The following is a 16,689-nucleotide window of genomic DNA, read 5'->3' as shown; positions in this document are numbered from 1 at the left end:
GATTCTATTTTGCCCATCCGGTTTCTCAAAACACCGTTGCAAAACAAATTAAATATTTCCTTTATACTAATTCTTAAAGGCTTTGCCTTGCTTATTAAGGATTAGGGATGTATCTCTGACGTTCTACACAGGCTTTGGCAATTAACACAATGGCAAGCTTTGCACAGAGCAAGTGTGAAAAGAAGAAGGAAATAGTTACTGGGAAACATCTTCTTTCCTATCCACAGCTCTATTAGTCAATAAATTGACTTGATTTACTTGGTGTCTCATCTTATCCAGGTCCTGCTCCCTGCTTTATAAGGGTCGGTATAGCTTTTCCAAGCCAAGCATCCTTCGTCCTTCACCAAGCTTGGTTTCCTCCCCAGAGGTGACCATCTTGCAAAGGCACACTGCACACCATCAGTGTACTGGGCATACAGATGTACAGATTGGAGACATTGTGACTTCTTTAGCCATAAGATGCTCCCTCTGTGTATCCCAAAACACGTACAACTGACATGACATGACATGACAAGATGTGACGTGATGTGATGTGACATGACACGACATGAAAAAGGGTGAGGAAGCACTTGGTGTGAGTCTGACTGCCTTAAAGCCCTGCTTGAGGCCAAACACCTCTTCTGAGAAGGAATATTAGAAAAATGAAATACCAGGGGCACCTGGTTAAGCCAGGTTAAAGGTCCGACTCAGGTTCAGGTCACGATCTCACAGTTCAGGTCACGATCTCACAGTTCCTGGGTTCCAGCCCGGAGTCAGTCTCTGTGCTGACAGCTCACAGCCCAGAGCCTGTTTCAGATCCTGTCTCCCTCTCTCTCTCTCTGCCCTTCCCCCACTCACGTCCTGTCTTTCTCAAAAACAAATACACATTAAAAAAATTTAAAGTCAAATGAAATACTAGTGGATTTCTATTTTATTTCAAGTTTCAAAAATTACAGTGAGTATCCATTCTTTATTTAAAAGGGAAATTTTTACCATATATCTGGTGTTTTCCAAGAATAGAAAAACACTGTTACCATTACTTCAGTTTAGAAACATTCCTGGTCACCCACTCTTATAAGAGAATTTTAGACAGGAGAGCCACCTGCCTTTGTATCTCTCCTCGGTTGGCCATATAACAACTAGCTTTTACGAGTACTGCTGTAGAGGAGAGGGTGGTTCTAGATGACCTGGATAACTCAATATGAGGTCATTTAAGGAGTGTGTGTGTGAGAGAGAGAGACAGAGAGAGAGAGAGAGAGAGAAGGGAGACAGAGGGGGCAAGAGGGAAGGGCAGAGGGTTAGAGACAAAGTAGTATTTTAAGTACAAGTAGACATCCTTTAGAAAGTACTGGCAAACAGAGTATGGAACTAAGAAATGTAGTTAGGATGTTATAGGTGTTATCTCTAAAAGCATACTGATTCTGGGGCACCTGCATGGCTCAGGGTCGGTTAAGCATCCTACTCTTGACTTGGGCTCAGGTCATGGTTTTGTTGTTCATGAGTTCCAGCTGCATGTCTGGCTCTGCATTGACAGTTAGGAGCCTGCTTGGGATTCTCTCTCTCTCTCTCTCTCTTTCTGCCTCTCTCTCTCTCTCAAAATAAATAAATAAACTTAAAAAAATATATTGAAAGCAGATGGATTCCATCAGATACCACAGCTTGCAAAGGGGAGAGGTTCCTCACGGGAAGCTAGGTTATGGGTGGAAGGTTGGCAATTCGCTCCATGTACAAATTCCATGACTCACCTGCTTAGCCATGATCCTGGCTCTTAGTGAGTTCATTCTGAAGGTGTTTGGGTGATTTACTAGTTCCTGGATCCCTTCGGGTTTAAATTTGATCCTCTGGAGATATCAGAAAGCTGCAGTATTTATTTTCCTATTTTTCTCAAATTAAGATAAGCTGGACAAATTATATTGAGGAGTTAAAAAATGTTTAATTATCTGTATTCCTGAAGGAACAATTTCCATGAAGGTAAAGGTAGACTATACTACTAGAAACAACACAAAAAGACTGTAAACCTGGTTCATTTGAATAAAAATTCAAGTTTTTTGAGAGGAAAACATCAACCCTTAAATACTGAGTAACTCACTTATGAGACCTTGGACAATGTCCAAATTCTTTCTAAGCCTCAATTTCCTGAATTGTAACATTCAGTAAAAGTGGTCCATATTTTATGATTTTGTGAGTATTGAATAAATTACTGTATGGGAAGGACTCAGTAAACTCTATGGTAAATATTAAGTGTTCAAAAGATATTTCCTTTGAAAAGTAAGAGGAGACAAAAAAATAAATAACACCAAAATAACCCAAAAACCTACCTAAAAACTAGAACTGCTTTCACCATAGTTTCAGATTTTGTCTTTGTGAATCTATACAAGAAGGGAAATGTGTTTTTATGAATGGTGAAATTCAGTTTCTCACCAAATTTCAAACTAGAAAGCCATTTTCAAGTCTAATATACATCATGTTACTAGATACATGAGTGCATAATACAAAACTCATAGCAGAAGCCAAAACCACTGGAAAATCTGCCTACTGCTTCCAATTTGCCCCAATCATTTGCCCCTTCCAATCCAGCTTTGCCCCCCACCACTGAAGTCCGTTCTTTGTAGCTTGTCTGCCTATCATCTCACTGGTAAATACAACAGACGCTTTTCAACTCTTTGTCGGATTTCCTCTGAAATCTGAAAACGTTGTATATGGTCTCACTCCTTGTCATTTGTTAAGCCACACTTTTTTTTTCAGTTTTGTTTCTTTTTTTAATCATGGGAAAAACGCTTTTATATAAGATCAAACCCATAACAACATTGTAACTGCACAATACAGCACTGTCAGCTATAGACAAAATGTAGTACAGCAGAACTCTAGAACTTATTCATCTTACATAATTGACCTTTTCTATCCTTTAGCAATCAACTCTTATCTCCCCCACCCCCCTCCTTGGAAACCACCATTCTACTCTTTCTATGAGTCTGACTATGTCAGATACCTCATATCTAACATGAAGAATAGAATAATGCGGTACTCGTCCTTCTGTAACTGGCTTATTACACTTAGCATAATGCCTTCCAGGCTCATTCATGTTGGCACATATGCAGAATTACCTTCTTTATTAAGGCTGTGTGATATCCCATGGTAGATCCGTGCCACATTTTCTTTATTCATCACCCATCAGTGGGCATTCAAGTTGTTGCCACCATGTGACTACTGTGAATACTGATGCAAGGAACATGAGGACTCAGATATCTCTTGCAGATATTGATTTCAATTTTTGGGGAATACATATCCAGAAGTGAGACTAATGAATGATATAGTAGTTCTATTCCCACTTTTTGAGGAATCTCTATAATGTGGTCAAGAGCAGCGATACCATTTTGTATTCCTACCAATCATATACAAGGCAATTTCTCCACATCCTTACCAGCACCAACCCTTGCTTGCAATTTCTCAAGGCTTTACAACGAATTATTTGCATCATCCTTGATATAAATATTTGAGGTCATCTAATTTGACATGATCATTTAAACAGATGAGGAAACTAAGGCTCCTCGACCTTGAGTAATTCTGTCTCTCAGTTTCCCCCTAAGAGCAAATAAAAGAGCGTCACAGTCGTCATTAACAATAATATCCACAAACTCCTATTTAAGGTCACTTTTATTGCTCCAGACTCCACTCTGTGTATGTGTGTGTGTGTGTGTGTGTGTGTGTGTGTGTGTGTGTGACATATTTTATAAATATATTTTTATGTATTATATATAATTATATACAGCAGTACATTTACTTTTCACAACAATCCTGCGACATAAGTGCCATTATTATTCCCATTTTAGAATGAGGAAACCAGACTACAGAGATTGGGCACCTTGCTCAAGGTCACCCGTTAAGTGGAAAAGCCGTGTTTTGACTGGCTGTAGAGTCGTAACCACTAACTGACACTCCTCTTCCTTCCCTTCTCTGCTCTAAACACAACCAGAATGACTGCATCTTCCAGTCATGGGTGAGGGCTGGCTCTAACTGGATGCAGCCAAAAGGGAGTTGTGACAAGAGGTGAGACTGCACCAGGAGAGGAAGGGCAGGGCACTTGTCCCCTGCCCCTGCTCTCTCCTCGCTTTGGCACCATGTCTCAGACAGCAGATCAACCCTCTGTCCGGCTCCCTCCAGGAGCTCCATATCCACAACCTTGATCCCATCGGGCTCCTACATCTCCCAACGTCCCGTCAGACCTTTCGGTGGTGATGAGGTGGCACCGTTGTTAGGCTCTAGGCGCCTCACTAATCTTTCCTTATTGACGTCTCTTCATTTGAATTATATGGGTTGGTTCTCAAGATTCTGATCAACAATTCTCTAACTGCATTGCGATCAGGCTCATTTTGTGGTTGTTGTTTTTGAAAACTAAATGCTTTGGGAATTTGTTAGGAAGTAAGATCACGTCTATTTATTTAAGTGAGAGTGGGTACATTCTAAGACCTTTGGAAAAATCAAACACTTCGGCCAGGACTTAAAGAACAGATACGATTACCATTCTTAGAAATAGGGAAATGATCTGTGAGGTGCATGGATCTTAACCATCTGCTTAAGATATGAACTGTTTACATTTTATCCATGTAATCAAAATTATTTATCTTAAGTGAGATCAGTGTAGATATGAGGAAGAAAAAACATCTCTTGACAACTGCTAGGTGAGCCCTGGTCTGGTGCTAAAAGTTAAGCTGTACTATCATATCAATAATATTATTAATAATAATATTGCTAATAAATTAATATCAATAATACCAATAATTTCACAGAACACCAACATGACAAAAGTTTACTTGGTAACAGTAATGAAGCAAGACAAAAACAGGGTCACTCAGTAATAGTGTCAGAGATCTAGACAAAATCAAGAACACTGTTTAGACCACAAAAATGGTCCAACATTCTTTTCCTCTGGCTACTGTAAGGGACTGTTGCTTCATTACCAATTAAAGCTTTATCCCTACTCCAATTTGTCCGTGTTCTATATAGGAACCATTAACGTACCAAATCATAAAAATGTGTCACTCCATGACAATACCCAATCCAGAGTGCCACCATGCTTTCTTGAACCCTACTCTAAATAACCTCATAGGATGCAATCCCATAGCAAGCTTGATTCCCGTGGTGTACAACGTCCATTGTTAAAACACACAAAAGTAACACAACTTTGACCAGAGATTGTTCCTGGTGATCTTTGCCTGGAGCACACTGACAGATGAAATGGAGTGAATTCTGGGATTTATTTATTTGGAAATAAAGATGTATTTATTTCCAAATAACTTTGGGGGCTAATGTATGAGGTAAGTAAGAAGTATGGATAACATATACCTGACCATTGGGCACCTGGGTGGCTCAGTCAGTTAAGCGGCTGACTTTGACTCAGGTAATGATCTCATGGTTGGTGAGTTCAAGCCCCATATTGGCCTCGCAAAGCCCACTTCAGATCCTCTGTCTCCTCTCTCTCTGCCCACCCCCACTCTCTCTCTCTAAAAAATAAACATTTCATATATATATATATATATATATATATATATATATATATATACCTTATCATGAATGGAGACACTGAAGCTGGACAATTGTTATTGGGGTAAGGATTATTGTATCAAATCTTCTAATTCTGTATATGTTTGAAAATGTCCATAATAAAAATGGTTATTAATAATAATTAGTCCATTTACTGAAGGGAGAAAAATGTTTTAAAAGTTGTAAGTAGTCATATTAGTTGGGAGGGTTAAAATATCAGTACACATCTATTAAAAATATGATCATAGGGGTGCCTGGGTAGCTCAATTGGTTAAGCTTCCAACTCTTGATTTCAGCTCAGGTCATGATCTCAAGTTCATGGGCTTGAGCCCCTTATGGGGCTCTGCACTGAGAGCATCTAACCAGCTTGAGATTCTCTCTATCCCTCTGTCTACCCCTCCCCCACTCACACTCTCTCTGTCTCTTTGAAGTACTATCACAGAGGCCAAAAAATCTGTAGAATGGAAAGATAGCAGACATAGATTTTTTTTTTAAAGAAAGAAATAAAAATATGTTTCACAAATAATGTGATCAGTAAAACCCAAGGAAATCAGTGAATTGGAATAATAAAATTTCACCAGAAATAGCACCTTTATATACTAGAAATGTGAAAAACACAATAGGAAAAGATTTATGAACAATATTGTGAGGTGTATTATATATGTGTGTATTAGACTAATACATACATTAAAAATATTCAAATAAAAAATCACTAAGGAAATACAATTTTTGCCTTAGAAATAATAATAATCTCCGATATTGTTTCTTTTCTCTTAGATCATTTTTTCTAATAGTTCCATTATTTACTAAAAATTATTAAAATTATTTATTTTTTTATATTATTTTCCAAGTAGCTTAGAGTCCAATGAGAGAGACAGACATGGAAAATCTATATTATGATGTAGCATGAAAAATACAATAGTGACATAAAGAAGAAATAGAGTATCCTGCAAAATGATCATTCAACAATCTTCCCCCTTTGGGGAGAATCAGGTAAAGAGAAAATTGTGAATTGCCTGAAAATTTTACCGAGATGTTAACTGTGACGTTGTACTAGGAAGGTGAGAAGGTATTAGCCATTACAGAGAGGAAAAGCTGTGGGAAAGTATTTCAGTGACGCAGGATATGCAGAGACAAGATGTGCAGCCACAGTCAAAGAAGGAGAGGCATTTTATAGTGGACAGTGAGAGAGAAAAAGCAGGGGAAATTAGAAAAGACATCCAGGGCCATGAACACAGAACATTGTAGATCATAATAAACAGTTTTGCCTAAACCTCATAATAGAAACGATAGAAATGTCTTCTATACAAGATTGATATATCAGATGCATTTCAAAAGCTCCCTCAAAAAAAAAAAAAACATAATGGCTTAACATTATGGAATTACATGCAATGAATTTGAAAGAGACTGATATGTAGAAACATTAAAGCTTGTGGAATTTGAAATAAATAAAAAAGAAAACTACATGTTGCAGCTGATGTGTACACCTTGAAAAATGAGAGAATTTAGGAGTGTGATTGATAGTTTACTATTCCCTGGGACTGATGCAAAATCCATTGTTTGAGTGAGATTCTTGTTTGGGGGAGAATAAGAATTTCTTTTTGATCACTATGTATGTGGATCTTTTTAGTACCTTGCCAGGCACATAATAAGCACCAACAAATTCTCGTCACTGTTATTATTATGATCATTATCATGCTACTCATAACCATTGCAACATCACCAACTTGGCAGTTTGCAAAGCAATTTAATAGCCATTATGAGTTAACGCCCCAAAGTAGCCCTGTGCGACGTTAGTATTTTCATTTCTTAATTTAGGTTCAGAATTTATTTCCTTCCCAAGAGCACACAGGTAGGTAGTAGTAGAAAGGTGTGTGTGCAAACCTAGATCTGGCTTCACATCCCCTTTTCTTCCCCCTACACTACTTCGTCTCCCGGAGGAGGGTGGTTTAAGGTAGAGGAAATGGCCATCCCTGAGGAATCAGATGATTAATTTCACACACTCACACTAAACTGTAGATTCATTCATCCTAAGCTGAAACTTTAAGTTTGCTGAGGTGGGTTTCAATTAAAACGTCCCCATGAAAAAGCTGAAAACCTAGTCATTTTAATAAGGCCCCTTGAAACTGATTAGCAAGTAGTCTACTTGAAGCAATGCCCGTAGGGAATTGATTGCAACGAAGAGTTTTATAATAAGACACAGAGAGACCGTTTCATCATCAACGCTGAAGCAAACTCTGACTTGGTTTTTTTTTCTTAATGACCACCAATTATTGAATTAAAATCACCAGATGAACAATGGTGGTGACAGAAGCTGACATTTTTCTTGACTTCTCAGATATGCAGAACCTTTGTAGCCTGAGTAAAAATGGAAATGCTAACTAATGGCTTTCATATTCTGTAGTAGGGAGGGCAGTAGGCCCTCTGGAACTTCTCGATCCTGTCAAGATACTGCATAGCCACCAGGAACACATAACTTGGAAACATAATCAGTAATGGAAATCGTTCAAGTTCCATGTCAAACTATTACTTTTTTCACAATTCCCATTTTGACATGTGCTGTGACCAGACGGTCCTGCTAGAATGCACTAAAGGAAAATAATGGCTATTAAATCCTTCAGTGAACAAAGAAAGCCAAAAGAGTCTGCGAGGCAAAAGCCTACTCAAAAGAAGAGAAGATAGAAACATGAAATAGAAAACATGCATACTAGCGGTGAAGTGTGGGATATGAGACACGTGCACACTTAGGATGCAAGTGACCGTCTCTGAGCTGCAATAATTAGGTGAAGCCTTGGTTTCTGCAAACCTTCTGAATGTGCATTATAGGCTGAGCTATGAGAAGATACTCAGGGCTATGTCTGATCATTTTCTAGAAACAGAACAGGACCCAAAAACCTCATCACAATGCAAACATTATATTGAAAGGTATCAAACAGTCACTCCATGAAAAACAAATAAACGTGCTTGGAGGAATAAATCAAATTTGAGCTTTAAAAGTATCAGGCAAGGGGCACCTGACCTGGGTGGTTCAGTTGGTTAAGTATCTGACTCTTGAATTTGGCTCAGGTCATGATCCCAGGGTCATGGGATTGAGCCCGAGGGCACTGAGGGTGGAGGCTGCTTAAGACCCTCTCTCTCTCTCTCTCTCTCTTTGCTCCTCTCTCCCCTCTTGCACGCACGCATGCTCTCTCTCTCTAAAAAATAAAAAAAATAATAATAAAAAATACAAGTATCAGGGGAATAACAGCATAAGTGTGTGTATTTAAATAAAAACTGAAAAAAAAAATGAAAGACATGTGGAAGATTATTAAGTGCCAAACTGGGTAAAGAAAAAAAAAAAAGCCTTATGTAAATTGTTAGTGATTAAAAATACAAGGAAAAAAAGAACAAAACAGAAGTCTTGTTTTAGCTGTTTTTTCTTTTTCTGTAGTTCCTGACAAAAATGGGGACCTAATAAAGTATTATTGAACAATATAAATAAATCTCTTGGAAAATTTTTGGCAACTTGACTCCAGAAGTGGCAAGCTTATAATTTTAAAATGGTGTTTCCTCTTTTATTATATTTATTTAATCATTAGATTAAATAATGGATCTTATTGGTAAGTAATTGGATTTTACTCTGGTAAGATATAAATTTCTAATATTTAAATATTATTAAATATTTAAAATATAAATGACTAATTTACATTTTACCAATGATTAAATAAATAAATAAATAAATATAGAGTAAAAACCTCGATTTGTGAGCACAATTTGTTCCAGAAATGAGCTTATAATCCAAAGCACTTGTATATCAAAGAGAATTTCGAGAACCATTGGCTCAGTTGTGATCATGTGACATTCGGCATCACGTACTACTTGTATCACATGACATCGCTTATTTATCAAATTAAAATTTATTAGAAACGTTTGCTTGTCCTGCAGAATACTTGCAGGTGCAATTCAAGGTTTTAATCCATATTTATTTAATCATAAAAGAGAAAACACCATTTGTAAGGAGTGAATCAGGCAAAGTGATATATATATATATATATATGTAATTATTAATGTTAGTGCAGAAACAATACAGCAGTGTTGGGAATCAAATTTGTTGAGTCTCTACTTAGTATCAGAAACTACAGATAAAGAGACCCGAATCTGCCCACACAATAAATAACAAAGAGATGACAAACTAACCAAGTAAAAATATTGTACATGATATTGAGAAAAATAAAGTAAATTGAGGAAAGGCAGCAGTAGTCGTGTCAATGTTTATAAAGCACATATGCTAATCCAAACACGATTCTAGGTCTTTTCACACTTTTATTCATTTAATTCTCAAGCAGCAGTTGAGGCAACTACTATTACCATTACATTTACATTTATTTGTTTGGGGAGAGAGAGAATCCCAAGCAGGCTCCACACTGTCAGTTCAGAGCCCTACACAGGGCTCAAACTCAGGAACCATAAGACCATGATCCGAGCCAAAATTAAGAGTCAGATGCTTAACCAACTGAATTACCCAGGCATCCCACTATTTTTGTTTCGAAGATGATGAAAACAAGACCCAGGATGTTACATGACCAGGTACTATAATGGCAGATTGAAGAGTTTAAGACCCAGATAATCTGGTTCCAGTGTTCTCACACTTTACCACTGTGAAGGAGTGGAGGAGCAAGGCATCTAAAAGCACTATAATACTGGAATAAAAACAAATTCCTAAGGCTGGTGTGACCTGGGGTATTCCAAGCCAGTGTGGACAGAAAGACAGGAAGGGGATATAGGGATTAACATAGCTGAGGTTCAGAAAGCCAACAACGGCCAGATCATTCCTAGTCTTGTACACCCGTGTAAGAATTTTGGGTTTTACTCCAGGTGAAATGGGCAACCATTGCAGGATTATGTGCCAGGGAGTAAAAGCGCATGGGATACTATTTAGAATAATTACTGTGTTGAAACACAACTGTAGAGGGAAAGGGAGATGGATGAGATGATGGAAGGGTAGAGTAACACAGTGGTTGGTAAAAAGATGCTGGATACAGTGAATGTAACAGCAACTAGAATTCCTATCAGATTGGAGTAGGATAGGAGCAAGAGGAGTCAAGGGTCACTCCAAGGATTTTTGCCTGGAGCAGCTAGAGAGAGAGAGAGAGAGAGAGAGAGAGAGAGAGAGAGAGAGTTGAAATAAGAAGAGCTATAGAGGAGAAGTCTTGTGGTGGAACTCAGTTTTGGACAATAAACCCGAGATGCTTGTACACATCCAAGTAAAGATGTCAGGTAGGCTGCTGAATGTTTGAATCTAGAAATCAGAGGAGTGTACTGGGATGAAGACTCACACTGGGAGTCACTGACATACGGACACTCTTAGATGGAATAAGGCTGATGAAATTGGCAAGTAAAGGAAAATGTATAGATATAAACAGACAAAATGGCAAAGAACTGAACTTGTGACTTGCCAACACAGAGAGGTGAAGGTGACAAGGAGGAACCAGCCAGCCAGAGAAAGAACATCCAGGAGGAATATCAGAGGATATGGGAAACCAAGTGAAGAAAGCTAATCCAGGAATCATCAATTTGGCAAATATTGTTGATAAAAGTTGTTAACTACATAATATACTCTTGTTAAGGGGATTTTGGAAAGAATAATGGGGTGAAAGTCTACTGGAATGATTTGGAGAGAAGTAGGAGGATATAAATTGCAGGCCAGGGGCGCCTGGGTGGCGCAGTCGGTTAAGCGTCCGACTTCAGCCAGGTCACGATCTCGCGGTCCGTGAGTTCGAGCCCCGCGTCGGGCTCTGGGCTGATGGCTCGGAGCCTGGAGCCTGTTTCCGATTCTGTGTCTCCCTCTCTCTCTGCCCCTCCCCTGTTCATGCTCTGTCTCTCTCTGTCCCAAAAAATAAATAAACGTTGAAAAAAAAATTAAAAAAAAAAAATTGCAGGCAATGTGTAAACACAAACAGCTTTCTAAGGAACACTGCCAGGAAAAAGAAAAAAAAAAAAAAAAAGCAATAAGCAAAAAGTTTTAAACTAGACATATCCTGTTATTCAGCATTTCTATTTTTTATCATTCTACCCTAAAATACTGGATCATTCTAAACAAATTTTGAATAAAAGAATTATTATTTTACTAATTAAAAATCATAAACTGTATAAATAGGAAGTGTTATATATATATATAGCAGAAAACATGCTTTGGGAAGAAATTTGAATAGTATGTAAAATCCTGATGCACTGCTGGTAAAAAATGGTAATTATATGTAGTAAATTGTCATGCACTCTATGACTCCAATTTAGTAAAATACATAAAAATATAAAGAAAAAAGTAAAGCAAAAGTCTCCCTAAACTTGAAGAACAGTTACCTCTGGTAGATGATATATATTTATATGTGACTTTTTCTTTTATTAAAAAACATTTTTAATGTTTATTTATTTTTGAGAGAAAGAAAGAGAGAGAGAGAGAGAGAGAGAGAGAGAGAGCGAGCATGAGTGGGGGAGAGGCAGAGAGAGAGGGAGACAGAATCCGAAGCAGGCTCCAGGCTCTGAGCTGTCAGTGCAGAACCCCATGCAGAGCTTGAACCCACGAACCATGAGATCATGACCTGAGCCAAAGTCAGCCCCTTAACCAATTGAGTCACCCAGACACCCCGACATGTGTTTATTTTTGTATTTGTATGTATATCTTCCTACATGTAAAATTTCACAATCAGCATATATATGCATGTACTTTATATTATGCAAAAGATTTTCTTTTTTCTTTTTTTTTTAAAGAAAGTATATATAAAATATTTTTGATAGGTTTCTAAAACTCTAAGATCTTTACTATAATCAGAAGCTGGTTGATTTTATTTCATTGTTTTAGTAAATAAAATGATATTTTCAAATTGTAAATTAATAAGAAAGACATGGATTATTCAATTAAATAACATCAGGGCAATTAACTATTTGGACAACCTATTAGCTCAGGTTCTTGCCTCAGGTCATCAACTAATTAATGCTACATGACCTTAAAAAATTAAATGTCAACTCCCCAAAATATAAATAAAGAGGGTTTGTTATTATTTCAATGCCTATGCTCAGCAAAGAAAAAATAAACAGAATTGTTTGCTTAAACACTTAAAACATCTGGGTGTAAAACACATTCAGTTAGATAAGACAAATGATTAAATCAGAATCCCTCTAAGGTCACACGGACAGGAAGGGACAATTATAAATAAATGATGAAAATATTTCGGAAATGGTGGTGAGCTTTCAACTGCTTGCCATTTGGTTTTGATTTTCTTTGTTTTGTTTATACAAATTAGATTGGACATAGGTAACCAAAGACTAGTGATTTCATGGTGAGATCATTCTAGTTTGAATATGAACTAATGCTAACTTTGTTTTTATGGACTAATCTTTTTCTAATTAGAACTTTGTAATCGTAGTTGTCCCCTGGAGGGTCAGTGACCCTAGGGAAGTCATGTCTGGGGAAAACTGGGAATTAACTCTCTAAGGAAAAAAGACTGTTGTCTAAAGGCCTATATCACACATTCACATACCCTTCCTATCTGAGCATCATTGAAAGGAGGCTTCTGCAAAAACCTTCAGGGGAAGATTTTTTTCTACAACTAGGTAGGTTAAATAGGTACAGTTGGTCATTTGCACAGACTTCCTTCCCCAAGTCATCCAGTTTTCCCCACTAAAAAGAAAGTGGATGACCCTATCTAATTCTGCTCCAACTGGATGAAGCTGGCATTTATACACAAGAATGAGTGAAATAACCCTCCTAACACTCCCAAAATAAATGTATTTATTTATTTATCCCCCTCAATAGCTCCCTGAGACTCAGGCTTCCTTTCAAAGAAAACATGTTTTATCTGCTGATAAAATTTCAGAAACCAGTCTCTGTAGAAGACAAGCATTTGTGGGTGAGAATTGCCTTTCTCTTAGGAGAAAAAAAAAAATGTGTATCAAAAAGACATTCATAAGTGAAGGTAATACATAAAAACGGGAGTGGGCCTTTTCAAAATTTGAAATTGATGGAAGTGTGGGTTTTGAAGGTCCCCCCCCTTTTTTTTTTAATGGATGTACAAGGAAAGAAAATCAGCCTGATTCCAGTATGTGTGTGCAAAAAAAAGTAACCCAATACCAAAACTTACACCTCTCAAACATCAAAGGCATCCCATGTCTCGAAGTGGGGAATGCTGACCATATCTGTCCACATCTGTACTTTCTCTTTTCCTTTTTTTACAATTTGTTTCTTTGTTTGTTTATGGAGGGAGGGGATGCGCAAGGAGAAAGGGAGAGAGAGAATCCCAAGCAGGCCCCGCAATGCGGGCTCAATCTCATGAGCCATGAGATCATGTCCTGAGCCAAAATCAAGAGTTGGACGCTTAATCGACTGAGCCACCCAGGTGCCCTTTCCACTTTTCCTTTTGTTCCACATCTAGAACAGGGAACTCTAGCACTAACAGCTGTGGTAAGACGCCAGCTCAGAAAGGCAAGCCAATTCAAAAATTCTGTCCAAAAACACCTCTCACAAGGTGAGTTTTTCTTCTACGGAGGAGAAAGTAAATGGATGAGACAGAAAACTGCTTTCATGTCAGATATTATGTATGCAGGTATGTATGTGTTGTGTGTGTTTGTAGGCATACATATATATGTGTTTATCTACATCTGTACACATTACATATATGTCTGTATGAATGCATATATGTATTTGTGTGTATATATATGTGTGTATGCATACATATACATTTAATTTGGAGAATGTATTAGGTATCATTTACAGTATTAAGCTGAATTAATAAATGAAGAAGATAAAATTTGAAAGGCTATTTTTCTGTCCACTCATACAAAACTGTTACAAAAAAGCTTCTCTTGGGTTAATGTGTTTGGGGAGGAAAGGAGATTATTCTATTTCCCACACTTTTGTGTGTTTTAGCTTCAGAATGTACAGTTCATTGAGGTGAAATATGAGGAGAAATAAACACATCCCATTTCAAATCTCCTTTCTAGCTATCATAATTTTATGAGAACAAAAATTGAAGGCCCATTAGAATTAAAGAATTAATCTTATTTCTTTGTATGTGACTCATCTATGGTTATCATAACTTATGTGGTGTGGTTATTGGGAGTTATATGCCTCTTTCCACCTCTGAGACTGTGAATGCCAACTTTAATTTTGGGAGGAAAATGAAAGATGAAAAATTCTCACCGTATTAAATACATACCTACCTACATACATACATACATACATACATACATATAATTTTTTCTTTGTTATTTTTTTGCCATCAATTGATTTTTTTTATTGGCCCTCATTCTTTGGTCTCATAAAATTATGATAGCTAGAAAGGAGAGTTCGAAATGGGATGTGTTTACTTGTTCTCATATTCCACCTCAATGAACTATAATTTCTGAAGCTAAAACATAAGAGTTGGCATCTGGTGACAATTCCTTGACCTAATAACTTGTCTCTGACTCTATTTTGTCTTTTTTCAGCAGCCAAGAGACTGGAATAAATGGTTGAAAGGAATAACACCAGGGTGACAGAATTCATTCTTTTGGGCTTTTCTGTCCATAGAGAGATTGAAATCACTCTCTTTTTTCTCATTTCAGTAGTGTATACTCTAACTTTGGTAGGGAACCTTGGGATGATTTCATTAATACGATTGGATTCTCGACTTCACACACCCATGTACTTTTTTCTCAGCAATCTGGCCTTTGTAGACCTCTGTTACTCTTCATCAATAGCCCCCAAGTTCCTGCAGACCCTCCTGACCAAGCACAGGTCTATACCTTTCTATGCATGTGCAACACAGTTGGGCTTTTTCCTGAACTTCTTGATTTCAGAGATGCTCCTTCTTGCAGTGATGGCTTATGACCGCTATGTGGCCATCTGCAATCCTCTTCTCTACATGGTGAGCATGTCCCCAAAAGTGTGTATGCAACTAGTAACAGGCCCCTACTTATACAGCTTTTCTGTTGCTTTGCTCCACACAACCGTTACTTTCCAACTGATTTATTGTGGCCCAAATATCATCAATCACTTTTATTGTGATGATGTCCCTTTGATGGCCCTCGCCTGCTCAGACACCAGTCTCAAAGAAATCTTGATTTTCATCTTTGCGGGTTTCAACATGATCAGCTCTTTGACCACTGTTCTTATTTCTTACTTATACATCGTGGCTGCCATCTTGAAAATCCAATCTACAGAAGGAAGGTTCAGAGCTTTCTCAACCTGTGCATATCATCTGACTGCTGTGACTATATTCTATGGGACTCTGATCTTCATGTATCTGCAGCCAAAATCAAACCATTCCCTTGACACAGACAAAATGGCCTCTGTGTTCTACACAATTGTAATTCCTATGCTGAACCCAATGATCTATAGCTTGAGGAACAAAGAGGTGAAAAATGCCTTGAGGAAGTTAATTGACAAATGTTATATCCTGCTTCTAACAAACTTTAAAAAATGACTCGGGGCAGTGTCTGACTTGGGGTACTGCCACATGTAGATATATTGTTTTTATAATCTTTTCAGTCTCTTGATGGAGTAAGTTCATTTTTATCATCCTTTATGGGAGTAAAATTATTTTGTACATGAATTCCATTTTTAATACCGTCTTTACTAAGATGAAATATTTAAAGGAGTAGAATTTAGACTTCTAGTAAATTCCAACTGTTTAGGTGTAGGACACTGAGAGCCCTTCCTGTTCCACTGATAGTAAGAATCAACAGTTTCTTTCAAAAGTGTTTCTGCTTTGTATACTGGTGGAGGACCGAGAAAGGGGCAAGGAAGGGAGTGAAGTAAATCTTTTGTCCATCCCCATGTCATTTTGTGCAAAAGCCTGTCCCCAACTGTATCTGGTCTGCTAACCATCACTCCTCACTCTGCCTCTGACTACCACTGGTTCACTACTGGCCATTCCCTGGTATGACACAATTATCATGCCCTTTGAAAAGATGCCATTTTTTGCTATGTAAATCTGTGGATCAAGAGTACCTTTTAGAAAGCTATACTCCCCTTGGTAACCCTATCAAAGCAAAAATGTAGACCTATCCCGAAATTCCCTAAGCAAAGCTGTACTTTCCAAAGTTTCTCTGAAGTTGTGGGGATATGGGGACTTTACAAAGTGCTGGGGGACAGGCAGGGGTAGCTTAAAACAACATGATAATTATGGTTGTTGTCACATTTCAAGAATATAG

The 16,689-nt window shown here is 37.7% G+C and overlaps 1 protein-coding gene across 1 annotated transcript; it reads left to right on the top strand.

Moving 5' to 3' along the window:
- The first annotated feature begins 15,002 nt into the window (after window positions 1–15,002).
- LOC121043799 (olfactory receptor 1038-like) lies at window positions 15,003–15,959 on the top strand. Its single transcript, XM_040495801.1, has one exon. It carries the CDS (start codon window positions 15,003–15,005, stop codon window positions 15,957–15,959), a length of 957 nt encoding a protein of 318 aa, XP_040351735.1.
- Window positions 15,960–16,689: the final 730 nt, after the last annotated feature.

This window comes from Herpailurus yagouaroundi, unplaced genomic scaffold (genome assembly GCF_014898765.1).
Source record: "Herpailurus yagouaroundi ecotype Mexico unplaced genomic scaffold, PumYag 187, whole genome shotgun sequence".
NCBI classification, from domain to species: domain Eukaryota; kingdom Metazoa; phylum Chordata; class Mammalia; order Carnivora; family Felidae; genus Herpailurus; species Herpailurus yagouaroundi.
This window is presented reverse-complemented; position numbering and strand designations above follow the sequence as displayed.

What these genes read in the sequence shown, in the direction of transcription:
- LOC121043799 (XM_040495801.1), top strand. Translation starts at nt 15,003, where the DNA reads ATGGTTGAAAGGAATAACACCAGGGTGACAGAATTCATTCTTTTGGGC.